This window comes from Lactuca serriola, chromosome 3, assembly GCF_051521515.1.
Source record: "Lactuca serriola cultivar US96UC23 chromosome 3, Lser_US96UC23_V15, whole genome shotgun sequence".
Taxonomy (NCBI): Eukaryota; Viridiplantae; Streptophyta; class Magnoliopsida; order Asterales; family Asteraceae; genus Lactuca; species Lactuca serriola.
In genome coordinates, this window is record NC_136410.1 from 75,064,657 (window position 1) to 75,086,895 (window position 22,239).

At 32.8% G+C, this 22,239-nt stretch overlaps 1 protein-coding gene and 1 non-coding gene across 4 annotated transcripts; one reads left to right on the forward strand and one right to left on the reverse strand.

The window, feature by feature from the left end:
* Positions 1-5,002: 5,002 nt before the first annotated feature.
* On the reverse strand, positions 5,003-5,084 carry TRNAS-AGA (transfer RNA serine (anticodon AGA)). The gene has a single exon. It is a non-coding gene; the product is annotated as a tRNA-Ser (tRNA).
* A 10,620-nt stretch (positions 5,085-15,704) lies between these two features.
* Positions 15,705-20,737, forward strand: LOC145092656 (uncharacterized). Of its 3 annotated transcripts, XM_079030620.1 has the most exons (6): positions 16,040-16,156; positions 16,253-16,485; positions 16,869-19,574; positions 19,914-19,988; positions 20,238-20,382; positions 20,472-20,737. In XM_079030620.1, exons 2-5 carry the CDS (start codon positions 16,468-16,470, stop codon positions 20,355-20,357), a joined length of 2,919 nt encoding a protein of 972 aa, XP_078886746.1. In that variant the 5' UTR covers positions 16,040-16,156; positions 16,253-16,467; the 3' UTR covers positions 20,358-20,382; positions 20,472-20,737. The 3 variants fall into 3 exon arrangements, with proteins under 3 accessions (XP_078886744.1, XP_078886746.1, XP_078886745.1); XM_079030618.1 differs by lacking the exons at positions 16,040-16,156; positions 16,253-16,485 and adding an exon at positions 15,705-16,022; XM_079030619.1 differs by lacking the exon at positions 16,040-16,156 and having other exon boundaries at positions 16,181-16,485.
* The last annotated feature ends 1,502 nt before the right edge of the window (positions 20,738-22,239 follow it).

Below are 22,239 nucleotides of genomic sequence, written 5' to 3' on the forward strand. Positions count from 1 at the left end.
TTTATGATACATGATTTATGATTTTACTTATAACTTTGGATGGTTTATGATTTTAATAATGATTTGAAACGAAATTTTTGGGTCTTATTTTTGGGATGTTTCAGTTTACAAACGGTCAAAAATGTGACCGTTCCCCTCAAAATGCAAGCCAATTCAAGCGTTTCCTCCCGTTACCACCATAACATGCAATACCCAAACGTTGAAAAACGCGAGCCCGAGGTGGTACTTTTGCCGTGCCACATCGGAGTAACGCGGGTGCACATTGCTCATTCTTATACAGGATCTAAGATCGGGTTTTTTTTCTTATTAATATTAAATTTTTTATTGAAAATTGAAACCTATAGTTTTTGTGTTTTGTATTTTTGCATATTTAATACTTAATGTTATAAATTATACTTTATTTTATTTTTTAGTTATATTTTTATTCATTTATTTGCAAAAATAATAGGTTGTATTTTATAAATCTTCAATTTGTAAGCATCAATTGGTCTTAAATGTTCGATTTTTTTTCTTATTAATATTAATTTTTTCTATTGAAAGTTGAAACCTATAGTTTTTGTGTTTTGTATTTTGTATATTTAATACTTAATTTTATTAATTATAATTTATTTTATATTTTATTTATATTTTTATTCATTTATTTACAAGAATAATAGGTTGTATTTTGTAAATGTTCAATTTGTAAGCATTGATCTTAAATGTATAATTTTTTCTTATTAATATTAATTTTTTTATTGAAAGTTGAAGCCTATAGTTTTTGTGTTTTGTATTTTTGTATATTTAATACTTAACTTTATTAATTATACTTTATTTTATTTTTTAATTTTATTTTTATTCATTTATTCGCATAAGTTGTATTTTGTAAATGTTCAATTTGTAAGCATCAACTGTTTTTAAATGTTCAATATTTTTTTTATTAATATTAATTTTTTTACTGAAAGTTGGAACCTATAGATTTTATGTTTTGTATTTTTGTATATTTAATACTTAATTTTATTAATTATACTTAATTTTATATTTTAGTTATATTTTTATTCATTTGTTTGCAAATATAATAGGTTGTATTTTGTAAATGTTCAGTTTGTAAGCATTGATTTTAAATGTTCAATTTTTTTTCTTATTAATATTAATTTTTTTTTATTGAAAGTTGAAGCCTATAGTTTTTGTGTTTTGTATTTTGTGTATTTAATACTTAATTTTATTAATTATACTTTATTTTATTTTATTTTATATTTTTATTCATTTATTCGCAAAAATAATAGGTTAGTATTTTGTAAATGTTCAATTTGTTAGCATTGATCTTAAGTGATCAATTTTTTTCTTATTAATATTACTTTTTTTTATTGAAAGTTGAAACCTATAGTTTTTGTGTTTTGTGTTTTTGTATATTTAATACTTAATTTTATTAAATATACTTTGTTTTTTAGTTATATTTTTATTTATTTATTCACAAAAATAATAGGTTGTATTTTATAAGTGTTCAATTTGCAAATTGATTTTAAATGTTCAATTTTTTCTTATTAATATTAACTTTTTTTATTAAAAGTTGAAACCTATAGTTTTTGTGTTTTGTATTTTTGTACATTTAATACTTAATTTTATTAATTATACTTTATTTTATTTTTTTAGTTATATTTTTATTCATTTATTCGCAAAAATAATAGGTTGTACTTCTCTGTCCCATATTAATAGTTTATGTTTTATTTTTGTTTTATCCCAAAATAATAACGTATTTCTAAAAATAAATATAATTTTTACTGAAATACTCATCATTATTAGTTAACTTACAATGAAATTAAATTCAATAAAAGAATGAAATTAAATGCAATAAAATGATATGATTGTAATTTAATAAAGTTAATGTTAATTATGTTTTTGACAATATTATAGGATAAAGAGTAATGTTCATTTAATTTAATAATCATAATTTAATAAAGTTAATGATAATTATGTTTTTGACAATATTATAGGATATGGAGTAATGTTCATTTAATTTAGACAAAACTTCAAAAATAGTCCTTGTGGTTTTTGAAAATATCAAGTTTAGTCCCTAATTTCAAAAAACCTCACAGATGGTCCCCGTGGTTTCAAAACTTTTAACATTTGGTCCTTCCGCCTAACTCCGTCAGCTTTCTACCGTTAAGTGAGGGGTATTTTCGTCATTTCAACACCAAGGGACCATTTATGAGGTTTTCTATTTTTTTTTTGAAAAAAAAAACATTAAATTTAAAGGGGTCCTCTCTCTCTCTCTCTCTCTCTCTCTCTCCAACTCCCAACACTACCTAAAACCATCACAAACCACCCCCCCCCTAAACTGACCCTACACCACCTTATAATCCCTTTTGATCATCAACACCTCCAGCCAACCCTTCCCCTCGTCAGCATATCCTCCAAAACAGAAGACAAAACGATGGAAGCAGCCACCGGAGTCCCTCCTGCCACCTCTTTTCTTCCCACTGAAAAACGCACTGCTACCTGGCAAGCTTCCTCCACCTCCGAACTCGCTTCCCCTTCCCTTCATATACACCAAACAACAAGAAGAAATCGATAACAGGAGGCTGCCGGAGCTCCCCGTCATCATCCAGCCACCCTTCTTCCACCGAGCATTGCCACCATTTTCTGCCACTCCATAAATCCGAAAACCACCTCCAATATTGTCTAACACCTCTCATCTTCTCCCACTTCTGTAGCTGTCAACGAAACCCAGAAGAAAACGATGGAGGCAGTGGAGCTGCCACCGTGGGACCCACTGTGGACCACCATCACCACCTCTCACAGCTTGCTGCTACTGTAAAATCATCCCCACCATTCTTTTTGCTATGTTTCAATCTAATCATAAATCAGAAGTCTCAATTGAATTAAGGGCCATTTGCGTTTTTTTTTCTTTTGAGTCGATGATTGAATTAAGGGCCATTTGCTATGTTTCACAGCTTGCTGCTACTGCGAGGAGAATAATGCACTCCAGGTGCTCGATGAAACACCTGAAAGAAATGTTACTTCACAAAACTAAAAGTGTATAATTTCAAACCTGGAGAAGAAGATTGGCTCTCAATTCGAACAGGCCACACTCGATGAGGTGTTTGGGTTACAACAACAACAACACCACCCGTGGGGGTGGTGGTGTTTCTCGGTAGTGAAGGAAAAAGGGAAGGGCAGTAGAAAAACGTGAATGGAAGGCAGTAAGTGGTGGTATTTGAGGGTGGGTTTGAGTGATCAAACAGGATGAAAGATGGGTGGCTGGGTTGTGATTTCCGGTGGGGAAGGAGGTGATGGCAGTGGTGGTTTTATGGCGGAAGGTGGTGCTACCGTGTAGAATCGTAAGAGAGAGAGAGAGAGAGAGAGAGAGAGAGGACCCCTTTAAATTTAATGTTTTTTCAAAAAATAAATAGAAAACCTCATAAATGGTCCCTAGGTGTTGAAATGACGAAAATATCCCTCACTTAACGGTAGAAAGCTGACGAAGTTAGGCGGAAGGACCAAATGTTAAAAGTATTGAAACCACATGGACCATCTGTGAGGTTTTTTGAAATTAGGGACTAAACTTGATATTTTCGAAAACCACAGGGACCATTTTTGAAGTTTTGTCTTTAATTTAATAAAGTTAATAGTAATTATAGGTTTCACAATATTTTAGAGACAAAATTGCAAGAATGGTCCCTGTGGTTAGGTGGAAATTGTCACTTTGGGCCAAACAGGTTTTGACTAGCACTAATGGTCCAAAAGTTTCCATTTTGTTGTGAGTTTGGTCCAAAACGATTTAAAATGATGAATTTGCCCCTTTCTATTTGTTTTTTGCTTTTTCTTTTTGTTATTTAATTATTTTCCAAACAAAAAAATAAAAAATAAAAAGAAGAAAGGAATCTCTCTCTCTCTCCTCCCTCTCTCTCTCTCCAGTTTAAAGAACGTCACCGTCCTCACCCCTCCCCCAACCTTCACTCCTGCTGGGAAGCTTGAACACTACCGCCGGAAAAAGATAAACGACACCATATCGAAGCTCTGGCAGCAAAACCCTAACCCTAAAAGTTTCAGGTGGCGGCATACAGATCGAAACTAAGGTTTCTAGCAGCGGCGGCCTCTAAAAACCCTAAGATTTAAAGAAAAGAGAATGGCGATAACCTCTAAAAACCATAGGGTCTCCTTATTTCCTTCTTCAAACTCGATTGAAGCTCACCCGAGGGTCATTTGGCGTTCTTTCCTTCTTCAAACTCGATTAAAGATCACCTGAGGGTCATTTGACGGAGCCAGGAGAGTCGAGAGACGGTGGGGATGGTGGTGAAGAGGGGTGGCGGTATGTGTTTTCAGGGGTTGCCAGTGGTTTGGTCTTCATCGTTGTGCTTTGGTCTGTAAAGATGGAGCTCTTTGATTCTTAGGAGGAGGCGGATCTGAAACCCCCATTTACAAACCTTCGTTTCAGAGTTAGAACAACAATTAGGGTTCTCCCCTCTTTATCTCACAGAAGCTCGTCTGAAAACCATTGGATCTTGCTGAGATACAGATTAATGGGCAAAGTTGCTTTTGATAATGGAGATTACAATTAGGGTTTCTTTTTTCTGCATATCCTTAAGAAGAAGAGGACGATGAAGATATAGGGTCTGCAATGAAGAGAGAGAGAGAGAGAGAGAGAGAGAGAGAGAGAGAGACGGGTGTGAAAGAGAGAGAGAGAGAGTTTAAGAGAGAGAGAGGGGTTTTTTTTCTTTTTCTTTTAATTATGAAACTATTTAAATAAATAAATAAACTAAAAAATTAAAAACAAAGGGCAAAATGGTCATTATAAAAGAATTTAAAGTAAATTGGATCAAAGTGGCAAGAAAATGAATACCTGTGGACCATAAGTGCTAGTCCAAACTTGTTTGGCCCAAAATGGCAATTTCAACCTAACCACAGGGACCATTCTTGCAATTTTGTCTATTTTAGAAGGGTGAAATAATGTTCAATTTGTAAGCATAAACTTATATCAAATTAACCATAATAACTTTAAATATGAACTGCATAAATAAAAAGACGTGGACGGCAGGATTCGAACCTGCGCGGGCAAAGCCCACATGATTTCTAGTCATGCCCGATAACCACTCCGGCACGTCCACATTATTGTACAGCTCTGGTTCTTGGTACTATTAATACAATGTATTATGGTAATTTGGGAATATGCTTATATGCAGTTTACGCATTATATCATTTAAGATTTTATCATTCGGTATTCTTTTTTGTTTTTTTTCCTTTTTAATATAAAATAACTCTTAATTATTCAATTAAATAAATATTTAATCTTTAAAGTAATAAAGTTGCTATAGTTTATAATTTATATTACATGTATGTAAACAAGATGTATAAAATATGAAAAACAATAAACTCATGAAAAAAAAATCAAAAAAGCATTATATTTTAAACAACTGCTTCAGCTTAATTTTATTCCATAAAAACTACTTATATTTTTAAATATATTCTAGAAAGACAATTCATATCTAAAAAAATATTTTCAAAAGAAAATTTATCTTTTAAGAAAAAAACTTTTGTATTCATAATACAATGTAGTATTTTCTAGGATTTTCCAATATGAAGCTTAGCACGTTCTTATATTTCCAAATCAATCGCCACATTGTACCGATAATCGCGTTAAGATCATCCTTTTTCAATGTGGCCATTTCTAACATCCATACTTTTCTTTACATAAATGGGCAGTGGTTGTATAGATATAATGATGAGCCATCACACTAAAATAAAACCTTTCAAAAACATTTATCAATTACTAGAGTTACTATCTTTGGTGCTACAACTAATATTAATACACACAATAAAAGGAACGGGATTATACAACCTCTATTTGAGTTCGTCATGGACCAGGTAATGCTCACCATGCTTCATTTTTCGAACCTGGTTGTCGACACGCCACGCACACAAAGGCGATGCGCCACATTGACAAAGTAGAAACATTTTTCATCTTAAACCTCAATATAATTTTTCTAGTTGCAAAAAAGGTTTTAAAACTTTTAAACTTATAATGCCTTGATCTTATAAATCCATTATCATGCAAATACGGTTAGCACAAAGCAAATTGGAAATCTAATACAAAAATGGTGGACAAATGGCTTTGATACCATTTTTGGGGTTATGGGATACAAACATAAAAATAAAAGAGGCAACAAAGGCGGAACGGAAGCAATGAAATCACAATCCCATAATTCACTAGAGGATCGATGTTCAACCAAATCTAATGCAACTAAAAACAACATAGAAATATGAAAATCATACACTTTAAGTCCTTTGAAAACTTTCTAGTTCTTGATGGAGAGAGTATGTAAAGTGTAACAACCTGGATTTCTATATATCTAATCTAAAGGTATATCAAAGTTTTATCTAAAGGGGAGAAATTATACTCTAGTTAAAACCTTTACATCCTAGGAATAGTCACGAGTTTACAATAAAATCTTACATACAAATTAGAACAATAAGGAAAATACATAAATAGTAACATACTATCTAATCTTCCTTGTGCTCTTATCTTCTCTTATGGTACTATGGCTACAACTAGACCTGACAATTCGTGTATCCGTGTCATGACAACGCGTCAACCACGAATTTGATACGATACAATTACACGATGAGAAATAAGCTTTATCTCAATTTTTAAGGTGTATTCGTGTCGTATCGTGTCTCTCACAGATCCGTGTCTTCGTGTCTGAAATTGCTAGGTCTAGCTACAACTACCTGAACCTGCAAAACATAACATCTACGTAATATCAGAGTTGTGTCTGGTGAGTTATTCTTCTATCTTTTCTTATCTTTCATATTTCTTCTTTTCTCATACTCTATCATCCAACTCTTTCTCTAATAACATACACGATTATTCCTTATCTTTCATCTATCTCATCTCATACTCTTTCTTAGCCTCTTCCCAGGCTTTTCTCATACTATGTCTCTGTCTCTAACATTGTCTCTTCTCTACTCTAACTCTTAGGTGATGTTTGTTTTTTCGAAGCAAAGATTCATAAGAGTTAGAGCAGAGAAAAGACAATGTTAGAGACATAGATAGAGTATATATAGTGTTAGAGACATAGACAGAGTATGAGAAGAGCTTGAGAAGAAGATTCATGAAGGTGTTGTTTGTTTGTTATTTCGAAGCAAAGATTCATGAAGTCTGCAAACCACCTCTAACACTGTCTTTTCTCTGCTCTAACTCTTACGTGTTGTTTGTTTTTTCGAAGAAAAGTTTCATGAAGTTTGCGGACCTCCTCTACAACCCTTTGCAACAGAAGAGGTGGACCAAACAGTTGCAGCCTGTAATAATAAACATGTTTGCTTTTTAACATCTGCAGACTGCTGCAATAAACTGAAATTTAAATAAACTGATTTTACAAACTAAAAATAGTTCTCAACACTGAAATTTTAAAAATTCTAATCTTAAAACATTGAAAGAATACTAAAAAGAACATGTAAAAAATATAAAATTTCTAAAAAAATCTAAAAAATGTAAAAGAAGCTATCAATTTTTATAGAAAAAAAAGTAATTTTAAAGAGCATAAAAAAGGAAAATTATAAAAAAAATTTAATAAAATATTGCAAACAATGTTTAGAAAAATTTGTAAAAGAATCAGACATGTTAAAAAAAATGCAATCGAAATTGAAAATATTATTAAAAGAAACGGTAAAAAAAATTAAAAAAAATAATAAAGTATTTTTTTTAAAAAAAAAGTCAAATTGTAATAGTTATGGAAACTATAAAAAGAAATTGTATCAAATTCGTAAATTATAGTTTTTTTAAATAAAAAAATCAAAGTTTAAAGAAAAGTAAAGTTATACCAAATTTCTAAAAAAATTACTTGGAAAAAATGAAAGTTGAAGAGGTTTGAAGAGGCAAGTTAAGTGTTGTTTGAAGCATAATACACACAGAGGTTTTGTAGTCCGAAGATTTTCAAAAAACCAACTACTGCGAGATGACAAGTGTTGCTCGTGTGTTGCGTTGCACAATAAAAAGTGGTATGGAGAAGTTTTTCTAAAAAAAACAAACAACCTCTTACTCTGTTCTCTTTCCTATCTCTTCTTCACTCTATCTCTACTCTACTCTTTCTCTTCTCTATGCTCATCTCCAGTGTCGCAACACTTTGTTCTCATCTAGACCCAACACTTACATTTCATATCATACTCTAATGGGACAACATCCCACTAACAATATCAGAATCTTTGCTAAAAACAAACATGTTTCTTTTCCTCAAAGGAACCTATATCACTTGTCCTCGAAGGAACCTTTACCTCTTGTCTTATCAAGAGACCTTTTAATCTTTCTCTTCTAGTACTTAACTCATTAAGTACTTAATCTCCATCTATTCTACTAACATATTGGTATTCTACACAATACCAACAATGTCTAGACATACATACTTAACCTTATGATTATACTACATATAATCATTTTCTAAGTATTTATTCTATCTCTTAGGTATTTAGCAAATACCTATCTCATCTAAACTTACATATTCTAGGTATACATACATGCTCTGCTACATGTATCGTGCGCATACCTCATGTATCCTCTTAATATATGTACATGCTCTAATACATGTTCTTGTACGTATACTCTTAATCCATCTTCATCTCATTACTTGGGAATATTCACTTAGTGCCTCTAAATTCTCATATATATATATATATATATATATATATATAACTCACCCTCTATATAACTAACTAATAAGGTGAGTTATTACTCTCCCTTTCTATATAACTCACATTATCAGTTAGTGAAGACTAACTGATAAGGTGAGTTATATAGAGAGGGAGAGTAATAACTCACCTTATTAGTTAGTGAAGACTAACTGTCCCATTCCCCTCTACTCAGTCATTGATGCATCTTAATCCATCTTTGCTCTTAGGCTTATTCATACATATATGCAACCATCTTAATACTTGTCTTAGCCTATTAAGAGCCTTTGACTCTGTAAGTTACCACAACCACTTAATGGATCATAATTCTATCTTTTCATTCTTTATTTCTTAATCTCATCCAATTAATGAATCAAGAATCTCATAATACCTATTTCATTACAATCTCTTATAATGCATCAATTCATACTCTTATTAGTTAGGGTTTTAAACCCTAACTTCACATACATAGATTTCATCATGGAAATCACTTTCTAAGCTTGATTAAAGCATCTACACACATCCATTAATATCATAATCAAGCTATAGGTTGATCTATTCAACTAATCTACTCTAATCATACATTTTAACAAAATATAGAAATCTTACCTTATTGGAGAGAGGATGAAAATCCTTATCAAGCTCCATCTCTAGCTTCTCTTTCCTTCATTCCAACATCAAAATTTCCAGCATTTAACTCACAACTGATTGGGGTGTTTTGATTCAGAAATGAGGCTCTAACAGGTTAGAACCCGACTTAAAATCGTCGACGCCGCGTTGTGACATCTATTCATTACGTCGTAGTGTGAGCTTTTTAGTCGTGGTCAGCCTTTTGCCAAGTCGTGGTGCCTTCTCCAATAGCATCCTACTTTGGCCATCGTGTTGCGGGGAAAATTACATTGCTATTTCTTTCTCTATGAGAAGAACACGTCTGAATCCATCATAACTCTTACCACGCGCGTGGTGAGCTATGTACCGCCACGTGGTAACTGCTTGGCAACGACTCTTAGCTAATTTCATTCCAGCTTTGGGAGATTTTTTTCCTAACTTCTAACCTTCATAACTTCTTCACTTCTTACCCATTTCTATGATATTTATATCCACGAGAAAGTGTGAACATACTTTAAAAATCTGTTAAGTCATAACTCACTAACTTAATATGAGTCTTAATCTATTAAGTCACAAAGTTGGACAAAAAAGCATAAAATTCCCTTTTTACCCTTTTGAACAAAAATGCATCTTCTCATGTATTCTTTCTCTTCAACTTACTTATCTAACATTTTCTAAGTGACTTCAACTCTTATTATCCATTTTCATGTAGTCACAACTTCGTAATCTCATATCTTTCTTACAGTTGAATATTTTACCATTTCGGTCAATATTTGACTAAAAGTCAACCTTCTCTAAATTTCAAGTTCTTACATAAAGAACCCAAACTGGAAATCCTCTTTTCTAGTCGCACTTAAGGAAGACAGACCAACAACCTTGACAATCATCTTGAATCGCAAAGCTCTGAACCCTAAATGATTAGTGTTCTGCCATCACCGACGCACAACATAATCAAGGTTTTCGGAGGTTTTTGAGAGTGATGAAACGATATCCGATTTTAGGGTTAGAAATCACTTACATTTAGTTCCTAAGGCTGCTCTATTTATAGGGAAAGGTTTTGAACCCTTATGAGATAATTACATGGTCACCTCTAATTAATTATCAATAAGTTTAGTAATTATCCTAAAAGAAATTTACACTTAAACCCTATCAGTCTACATGTTTCTTATTAATTAATTAACAAACTAGACCCAATAAAATTTCATGTCATTTGTTGCTAAAATCTATCTTTGCATGTAACCCAAAAAGACTACTATTAATAGTAATATTGCCGAGTCATTGTGGATACTATTTCCAATAAAAGTAGTTTTTGATACCATGTAATGTGGAATATATTATGATAAATATTTCATTCATTTAGAAGTGTTTAAATACAAAGTAATTATAGCTACTCTCAGGCTAACATGGGATATATACATTGAAGTCCCAATAGTTTCAACGATTTGACAAGAAAATCCTAAACTTTATTTTTTTGATAGTAAAGTCCTAACTACCAGCAGTTTTTGACACGCTTACCTTTTTTTGCCGGTTAGCCGGTAATCAGGGTTTTACTGTCAAAAAAAATAAAGTTTAAGACTTTCTTGTCAAATTATTGAAAATATTGAGACTTTAGTGTAGCAATAGAGAACTAAGAAATCAGGGTTGTGTTGGCTTTTTGCAGTCTTAACAATAGAGAACTAAGAAAGCTGAAAAGACGAAACTACCCTTCTTACCCCTTCTCCATATTCACACCCTTTTGAGTAGGAGTGTGTTGTTTGTGTTTGTACAATGTGTCCCTTCTTTTCAGTTCAAGATTTGGTGGTGAACCAAGAAGAAAACTTTACAAGTCTTCTCACCCTCTCTCTTTCTTTATTTCTCTCTCTCTCTCTCTCTCTCTCATTTGTTGCCCTTGCTCGTGATTATAACAAGGTAGAAATGATGATGGTAAGAAAAATAGCGGTGTTGTGACGAAAATCACAATTAAAAGTTCTTAGGATAGGAATTGGGTCTCACAAGGCTGATAAAATTATTTGTTTCTAGGAAAACGAAGACTATACACTAAAGTCCTAATATTTTCAACGATTTGACAAGAAAATCCTAAACTTTGTTTTGTTGACAGTAAAGTCCTAATTTACAATTTGACAAGAAAAGTCTTAAACTTTATTTTTTGACACTAAATCCTAATTACCGGCTAACTAGAAAAAAAGGGTAAACATGTCAAAAACTGCCGGTAGTTAAGATTTTACTGTAAAAAAAATAAAATAAAGTTTAAGACTTTCTTGTCAAATCGTTGAAAATATTGGGACTTTGGTGTATATATCCCGGCTAACAATGTACATATTAAAGATTATAATATAACAATGTACAACACACTAATGAATTAATAAATCTGATCTAATCTCCAAATTTTTTACACTTTAACTGTTATGTTATTTCAAAACCAAATTTAATCATGAAATTAAATCCTTCCAATGTAACAATAAGGGATAATTTGACGATTAGCTATGTCATAGTCTTTTCGCTCATAACGAAATCTCTTTATGTTTCTCAGAACGGGAAAATGACTTGCGAGGTTAATTACATTTTGGTCTTGTTCACGTTTAGGTAACTTCATTTTTTTTGTACACATTTGACCATTTAACTTGGGTACAAAAAAATGAAGTTACTTAAACGAGAACATTTTTTTCTTATAGATTTCTTATATTTTTTCATGATTTCTTACAACATTTTTATGATTTTTTTTTTCTTATATGTTTTTCTAATACAATGTTTTAAACTATATTTATAATTTTTTTAAACTTTTTTTATACTTTCATATAATTTTAATACAAGTGCTTTTAAACCAAATATTTTATAAATGTTTTAAAATTTTCTTACAAGTTTTTTTTTCATATAATTTTTTTATAACTTTCATACATTTATTTCTAAAGTTTCTTTTATAATCATTTTAAAGTGTTTTACAGATTTTATATGATAATTTGATATTTTTTTATAACATTTTAAAATATTTTCGTTAAATACTAGTTTAAAACGTTATACAAAAATTAACAATTTATAAAATTCTAATTAAAAAATATTAAAAAATTGGAATAATTTTAAAACATTTACATTACATAGATTTTTTTTTGTTTTTTATTTGCTAAGTAATATTTTCTTTTTATTTTTTTAAAAGGCCCTCCATATTTTTTGTTACATATTTAATTTTCTTGTTAGATATTATTTGCTTTAAAAATATTATATATGCTTAAAAACAAAAGAAAAAAAAATATAAGAGACTATATAAAATATTTCACAAAACAAAAGCATATTTATTAATTAAAAGGTAAAGTTTAAAATTGATCAATATTTAGAAAATTATGGATATTTTAAAAATAACATTTGAAAAAAATAATACAAACAAATATGAAAAAATAAAATCATTATTAAAAGTAGGGAAAATGATTTATTAGGCTAATTAACTTTTCGTTTTGTTCACGTTTAGACAACTTTCTTTTTTTGTACATATTTAACCATTTAACTTGTTAATTTGTTCACATATTACCATTGTCACCTGCTATAGCCGGTGACCAGGGCCGACCCGAGGGGCGGGCGAGCTGGGTCATAGCCCAGGGCATCAATGAGTTTGGGGGCATCAAATTTTCAGTTCCTCTTATCGGTACGTACATTCGCAAGAACGAGAATTAAGCGGCTTTTCTGGGGTCATCTTGGTAATCTAACTATTGCATGCCTAAATCGAAATCGAGGAGTCGGACATAAGACGAGGAATTGGAATATAAACACTTCTGATTCCGATTAATGATATTGCTATATTCTTCTCGACTTCTTCCTTAATCCCTAAATCAGACACCTGATTTTTTTATTTCAACTGGTATCAAGCTTTTGGATTTCCTATTTCTGATATAGCTATGAGATATTCTAATTCTGATTTTGATTTTGATTTCGACCTAATCTACTATCAGTGAAAATTCTGGAGTGTCGATTTTTGAGTTTCTCGTTCTCTTTCTTGGGTTTTGATTTTTATATTCTGATTTTCTAGTTGATAGTTTACTTGATTTCTGATTCTGAATCCTGAATTCTGTTTTTCATAAACTAATTTATGTTTTGTTTGCTTCATTTTTCACATACTAATAGTGTTTATAATATATGTTTTCAATAGTTCAGTGATTTGGTCAATACTCAATGAAATATATTTTTAATTTAAGCATTTCCTTCCTCAAATGTGATTGGTTGGATCTGTTGCTCCAACTCGGTCAAATGCAACTGCTATATGTTGCTGGGGCTAAAAGTGAACTATGCCAATCACATTGATTAGGACCCATCGCATCATTAGGAAGCTAACCAAGGTACTGAAAAGACAATGGCAAGAGGTAGAATGAAGGAGGTTTCTCCAAAGCGGGATGAATCGCTGCTCACGGAATTGATACATATAGCTCGCCCTTATAGCTTATGGGGCACTTCACAGATTCCTCTTAGGAGGAAAAGGTCAGGCTAGTCGCTAAAGGCTTTGGCTTTACCCATCTTTGAGCTCAGAGGTTATGATCGTCCACTTTGTACGTTTGCTAAGCAGACCAATCCGGCTCCCGAGAAAGCTATTTCAGCCTTCCGGACAGTTAAGGGCAATTCCTACGCCCACGCGTTACACACCCGTTCGCCACTTTGTTCTCCAAGGTCAATAATTTCTTTCTGGTCCACCAATAATTTTTTTTTCAACTAAGAAGCAGCTTTTTCAAGTGTCAGTAGCGGAACGTTCTGTCAATCGGGGAAGGTTTTTGGTGACAAGGCTTTAGATTACCAGATCCTGGACACAATCTTCCTAGAGATGGAGAGCCCCTGCCTTTTCTAGCCTCTCCTTCCTATTCCTATACATACCTTGGCAGTGCGGTCTCCCCCGGATTTCTAAGATGAAAAGTGTTATGGCTAATTTATTATGGGATTCCAATGGTGAGCACAGGCAGAAGGTATGGGACGACCAGTTTCAAAGCTCCTCACGTTAGCATATTGTTTGTAGGATTTAAGTTTTGTTCTTCATTACTCATTACTTATTATTAAAAATTGAAAACACTCCAGCATTCTGATTTTTGAGTAGTTTGACTTTAATTTTTTGGTTTTAGGATTTAAATTGTTTGTCTAAGTATTTTGTTCTTCTAACTTTTTTAGTAAACATATGCTATTATTTTGGTTTTTTGTTGACAAACTATCGTGTATAAAATGGAGCTCAACTACATATGTTTGGATCATGCTCTTTGTGTTCATGTTAATGTTAGACCCACATGTAAAGGTACTTATGTAAACAAGGGCAATGGTTTTTGTTGCTGATTGGATAGATTATAAGGAGTTCATTGCATTTTTGGGGGTGTCGGTGAAACTTGGTTGTTGTTGATGTTATCATTTTTAATTTGAAAGCATGGGCTTTATCATGAGATGATAAGACTTTGATATGTTTTGGTTTTTCTGGAAGTTTGTTGCTACTTTAAGGTGGATTTACAAAGTTCATTGCTATTTTTGGGGTGTCTTGTTCCACAAAGTTGCAATTTTTCGTTGAGATCCTTAATACATTTTAATGTTTTTGATGATGTTGTTGATTCCATTTTTAGTGATTAGGAGTTGCTCTAAATTGTAAGATCTTCTACAATTATCCTAATTTCACATGTTTCATTTACAATTATCCTAATTCCACATGTTTCATTTGGTTGTGGTTTTGCTTTGGTGTTGCTTTTCATTTTTTTATTTGTTACTTTAATGTAACTTTGAAGCTTTCAAATGTTTGTCTATTGTTAGTGTAATGTTTGTTTCTTGTAATCTTTGTTCTTTAGCTAGTCCGATCTGTTTTTTCTATGAATTTTGTTTTTGAGGTTCTAAAAAACTTAGTACTTTTGTCTTAAATAAAAAGACTTGCTTATAAGTTTTCTATGTAGAAACTTTGGTGATATGGTTTTTAAGAAATTCTATTCCATGGGGGCAAATTTACAACTTTTCGCCCAGGGCATCGAAAATCTATGGACAGGTCCTGCCGGTGACAATGACAATATATGAACACATATAACAAATTAAATGATCAAATGTATAAAAAATTACATAAATATGAACAAAACAACAAAAATAATTAATATGATAAGTGATTTTCGCAACACATAACCCCTAACAAAACATGAAGTTTGAACCCAAATATCTATTCCCAACCTACAACCCACCTCTAATAGGAGCGAAAATGTCATTTTACCACTGGCTAACTGTGGGGGAGTGATGCATTTCAAAACCATGAAAACCACCCATATCACTCTTTCAATTCAAAACTTGAATAAAAATACAAACGAATTAACTGCATGTAATTTACTCAAATATATTTAGCATTTTACGTTAAAACAACACGGCATAAATTGCAGCTGCCGTGTTGCTGTTGACATAATAGTATTGGTGGGACCCATCTAATGCAACGGAGCTCCATTCACCGGTCAACATAAGTTCAACACTTTCCCCGAGCTTTTCCATTTTTTCTATCTCACTCAACAACTATGGACCCCACCTACATTCCACCACCGTTACCAGAAAAATCTCCCCCACCACCGCCACCGCCACCGCAGAACCCTCACACTCCTACTGCAATAATCGATGCATCGCCCGTCGATTGTTACCAGAAAGACGACCCGAGTATGAACGGAAACACGAATAACTTCAAGGCACTGGTGTCGAAGCTCACCGAGAGATTATTACCAGATAATCAATCGCTTATCGAACGACGCTTAGATGATATTTTCCCGGATGAGCCTCGCGTCCCCGATCACCCTCCTTATGCCGATGTAAGTCGTTATTATGATGCTCAATTTCAATTCTTTGGATGATCTTACATTATTTGCTCAAATGCATGCCTGTTCGACCTCCGTTTATAGATGTTTACTTTTGGTTATTCTGGGGGGTTACTTCTCAAATTCAGGTATGAAAGTTCAGCATTTACAAGGAAAATTTTGCATTAAGTATGTGGAACAGGTGTTCCGAATATAATAATGTTGGTATTAAATCTGGAATGTAGTGTCTATCGTTTTGAAAATCAGACAGCAAATGTCCAGAAGCTTGAAACTTTTTCGAAGGAGGGAATGAGGGATTGTTATTTGATGTGCTAAGCCCTCGAACTGAGATTGAAGAGATTTTGTGCTCAAATTCTGATCTTATCTTGTGTAGAAAATAACATTAACCACTAATATATTGGGGGAATGCCTTTGGGAACTGTGACATTAGGATGAAGGAATGGAATTCGTGTTTACAGTTAAGTTGATACTCAGTTGTTTGGAATCTTGTTCTTCATTGTTTTCAGTTAGATGAAACAATAAGTAGGAGATGACCTTACCCTAGGGTATCACAGAAGGTAGACAAAAAACAACCACAAAGAAAAAAAAAAGAGATCAGATAAGATCAAATTATGGTGATTACATAATGCAGCACCCTTCCCCTTATCAACACAGAACATAGAATAAATGCACATTTCGTTTGTTCACAGTTCACACTCAGATATATTTAGAGGTAGAGGATAAAGGTGCAAATAGAAATTTGTTGATCTTAGGTGACTTTTTAGTTCTTACTTTATTAATGAATCTTATAGATGGCTTGTTACTAATTTGTATATTTATTGTTTTGTGGTTGTGTTACAGATGATACTAACAGCACTTTGGGAGTTAAACACAGAAGGTGGTTCAAGTGAGGAAGCCATTTCCAACTTCATTAAGAAGGAATACCATGAATTACCATGGGCACATGCTACAATCCTAAATCATCACATCAGAGATCTTCACATGAAGGGCAAAATCGTCATGACACATGATAGAACATATTTACGCTCTCTACCCAGCTCATCTTCAACTTCAAGCTCCATTTCAAGTCCTTCTTCTAGCTCCTCATCAGATAGTGATTGGCCTAGCCCCACTTCATCCAGCTCTAGCATGGGTTTGGGCCTTCCTCACAGAAAACACAAAAAGAAAAAGAGGGAGAGAAAGAAGGGTAGAAGGGTTAAGATTGTTCAGGTCAGGGGTAGGGGTAGGGGTAGGGGTAGAGGTAGGGGTAGGGGTAGGGGTAGAGGTAGGGGTAGGGGTAGGGGTAGGGGTAGGGGTAGAAAACCCATGATGATTCAAGTAACTTCAGATCAAAATGAAGCTACAGATATGGAGGTTGAAGAAGATGATAGTGATGGAAAAAAGAAGGGAGAAGTGGTAGGATTGAGGCGATCAGGAAGAAGGAGAAATAGTGTTAGTGAGGAACAGAGGGTAGGGGTAAAAGAGGAATATCAACAACAGTCTGATGATGTCATCAATAGTGATGGTGATGAAGTAGATGAGTATGTTGAATGTATAAAACATGAAGAAGAAAGAGTAGTGAGAAATGTTGAACATGAGGAGCAAGAAACAGAAGTCAATCAACAACCGATTCATCTACAAGAACAGTGTGTTGAAGAGACTAATAAAAAACTTGAATCTTGTGGTCAAGATTTGTTGAAAAATGAGTCAACTGAAGAGCAACCTCAACATGAAGAACAAGAATCAGAAGCAAATCAAGAACCAATAATTCCACAAGAACAATGTGTTGAAAGGACTAATGAGGAACAACAAACAGAAGTCAATCAACAACCAATTCATCTACAAGAACAATGTGTTGAAGAGACTAATGAAAAACTTGAATCTTTTGGTCAAGATTGTCTGAAAAATAAGTCAACCGAAGAGCAACCTCAACATGAAGAACAAGAGTCAGAAGTAAATCAAGAACCAATGATTCCACAAGAACAATGTGTCGAAAGGACTAATGAGGAACTTGAATCTTGTTGTCAAGATTTGTTGAAAAATGAGTCAACCAAAGAGCAACCTCAACATGAAGAACAAGAAACAGAAGTAAATCAGAAAGAAAGTGGAGTAGTTGTGATGGAAACCGATGAACAAATTGATCCACAAATAGAAGTTGAAGTTTTTGAAGATGGAAATCAAGAAGAACAACTAAACAAAGTGAATGAGAAAGAAGAACAAGGTGATGTAAAAAACGAAGAAACTGTAATAACATCTGAACTGCAACCCAAACGTAAAGAATCTAAACCCAGAAAGCCAGTTCTTAAAGTTGTACTAGGTTTAATGAAGGTTGAAAGAAGATCCCAAGATGACACTGTTGTAGGAAAAAGTCGACCACAAACACCATTAAAAGAAGGTGTTGTAAGAAAAAGACAACGAAAAACACCATCAAAAGAAGGTGTTATAGGAAAAAGTCAACCACAAACACCATTAAAAGAAGGTGTTGTAGGAAAAAGTCAACCACAAACACCATTAAAAGAAGGTGTTGTAGGAAAAAGACAACGAAAAACACCATTGAAGAAAGGTGTTGTAGGAAAAAGTCAACCAGAAAAACCATTACAAGAAGATGTTGTAGGAGAAAGTCAACCACAAACACCATTACAAGGTGTTGTAGGAGAAAGTCAACCACAAACACCATTAAAAGAAGGTGTTGTAAGAAAAAGTCAACCAAATACACCATTAAAAGAAGGTGTTGTAGGAAAAAGTCAACCACAAACACCATTAAAGGAAGGTGTTGTAGGAAAAATTCAACCAGAAAAGCCATTACAAGAAGGTGTTGTAGGACAAAGTCAACCAGAAAAATCATTGCAAGAAGGTGTTGTGGGAAAAAGTCAACCAGAAAAGCCATTACAAGAAGGTGTTGTAGGAAAAAGTCAACCAGAAAAATTATTCCAAGAGGGCGTTGTAGGAAAAAGTCAACCAGAAAAGCCATTACAAGAAGGTGTTGTAGGAAAAAGTCAACCAGAAAAGCCATTACAAGAAGGTGTTGTAGGAAAAAGTCAACCAGAAAAGCCATTACAAGAAGGTGTTGTAGGAAAAAGTCAACCAGAAAAGCCATTACAAGAAGGTGTTGTAAGAAAAAGTCAACCACAAAAACCATTCCAAGAAGGCATTGTAGTAAAAAGTCAACCGGAAAAGCCATTACAAGGAGGTGTTGTAGGAAAAAGTCAACCAGAAAAACCATTACAAGAAGGCATTGTAGGAAGAAGTCAACCACAAACACCATTAAAAGAAGGTGTTGTCGGAAAAAGTCAATCACAAACACCATCAAAAGAAGGCGTTGTAGGAAAAAGTCAACCACAAAAACCATTACAAGAAGGTGTTGTAGAAAAGAGTCAACTACAAACAACATTAAAAGAAGGTGTTGTAGGAACAAGTCAACCACAAAAACCAATACAAGAAGGCGTTGTAGAAAAAAGTCAACCACAAAAACCATTACAAGGTGTTGAGAAAACTGAGAAGAAGAGACCAGTGAGACAAGGATTAAGGTCTAGCATCAAGAAACAAGAGACAACTCCAATTCCAAAGGTACCCCTACATTTTTATAGAACAAATGAGGGCACAAATTATAGAGAAAACTATTATGTCTTTGGGTAAATTTTGCAGTTTAACCACTTATACCTTATTTTTTTTCCCATGAAACCATAAAAGTTTCTGATATATTTTTTTTAATTTAACCATTTTGACATGATATAAGAAGCTAAAAACTTAAAATGGTAAATTCGGAAAATTACTAGTGAAACCTGATAAACTTTTATGGTTTGATTGGGAAAAGTTGAGGGAATTAGTGGTTAAACCGCTTGCAAAAAACTGAATGTTTTTTTTTAGTAATATGCGACATTTGATTTAATTGTTTTTTATTTTTAGAAAAAAGAAGAACAAGTGGTTCCCGTTCGAAGAAGCTTGAGGTCTAATAATACAATTGCAGAAGCAATAAATGAGGTATTCAATGCTACAAAATTAACAATATATATATAGATTTTTATATATATAATCCTTATGTTGGACTGGTTTTTAAAGAAACCAAATAAAGGTTTTAAGACCAGAAGAATTGCTTTGTTCCAGTTTATTGAGAGCTACAAGAGTGTTTAACTGTTTTTATACACAAGCAAACATAACATAACTTAGATGATAAACATAAAACTTTAATACAAATTACTTTAGTTTTGACTACTTTTTTCAATTAAAAAGGAACCCGATTCTTCAAAAGAGCAACAAGAAGATTCAGGACGAACAAGGTCCTCCAAGAGAATATCAAAAACTTCTGAAGCAGAACAAGTGTCAAACTCAAAGAAGACTAGAAGGATCTGATTTATGATTCCAAAAAATGAGAATGGTAATTTAGTTAGTTACATTATTGTGGTATTTATTTATAAATAATTGTTTGAATTGTCCTGATTTGGGTGTTTTGGTTTAATTCCACAGATATTATTTCATTCTTTGTTGCTGCTCCTCCTTGGATTTTCATCTTTTCGAAGGTGGCAGGTATTGGAATTTCTTAGGTATGTTATGATTATTTTGTTGTATTCATGTATGTTTGTAATTTGTGTAACGTTTGTTTAATTAGAGCATGGAAAGACTGATCTATATCAGTATGTATGCAATTGATGATGTTTGTAAATTGTATCTGTAAGAGATATTTGTTGTAAAATAGGGGTTTTCCGATGAAATATCATTAAGATTTAACAGCATACTCCATTATGGTAAAAATGATATATTTTAAGATGTGAATATATGGTGTAATGTAACTAAAGGTGAAAAAGAAAGGAGGAATTGTGCTCCAATGTTGATGAAAGAAATTCGAGGAATTAGTTTTTTGTAGTTTAAAACAAAGTTGTAGAATAATACGTTGCAAAAACAACTTTTACTATATTGCTTAAAATTTAGGAAAATACAATTGAATAATTAATTTGCATCAAAATATAACAAAAAGAAAATCCTATAAAAACGGGGTAAGGGGAGTAAGATGGTAGGCAACCTTAACTTTTTCCAAATAAGATATCCGACAAATAAAAAGAAAAAGTGGAAAAAAAAACAAAGGAAGAAAGGAAACAAAAGAAAAAAGATACGATGCAGTGGAAATGACAAAGAGCATGCGTACTCAAATAAGATTTCATGCATAATAATTTCAAGTCCATGGTCAAACAAAACAAGAAAAACGAATAGTTAAATAACTTAAACATATCAAGGTCAATGTATAAATAGTACAAATGGAAAACATGTAGTTTTAGAGGTAGAATACACACAACATTGTAAATAATTAGTAAAGAATAAGGAAGGAGTACACATGTACACTAGAGCAAATACATCCAACACTTACATGGAAACAAATGGGCAGGCTCATAGGATGAGACGAACAAACAAAAATCAACCAGAAAGGGCTACTTATCACAATAAATTATACAAATACTCAGTGGCAGACGCAAACTTTTTTAGTAGGGTTGTCCCTCGTATTTCAAGCCGGTGCACCTAATAGAAAAAAAAATTACACTACGTGCCGGGAATTGAGCAGTGGTCCGGGACCCCCAATGCTCCACTAAGGTCTGCCACTGCAAATACTAGGAACGAAGCGTGGAACAAATGTTGGCACATCACTTGAGGTGAATACTAGAAGATATAAGCAAACAATAAATTGGGATAAATGTCTAGGCAACAGGTAGAAACATAGGTTAGACATAAAGAACTATTATATTACTCCACTACATTGATCATATGCCTCTACGCGCTCCTATACGAGGTCATGTCCTTAGAAAGATCTAACTCTTTAAAGTCTATCATCACATTATCAATCTACTTTCTTCGTAGGTGACCTTTCATCCTTTCATCATCTACAATAATCATCTCCACCTTCCTAAATATAATTTACTAAAAATAGAAGTATATTACCATTTTATGTTTTAAATGGTATGATATAATTTGAAAAATAATCAATTAATACATTTCATTTTGTTATCGTACTATAAGGGGAAATTTAAATAAACTTGCAATGATGTGCCATTTGTTCCTCATACCTACACTCACACATACATGTCAAATTATTGGTTTTTAGTAACACCCGTATTATAATATATTGATGTATATTTATTTTCCCATGGCCTTATTGTGTATAACCGATATAATTGTTGTACTCTTATCTATATAATGAGATTAATCATGGGAAAATATTCATTATCATGGTATAAGAGCATATTTC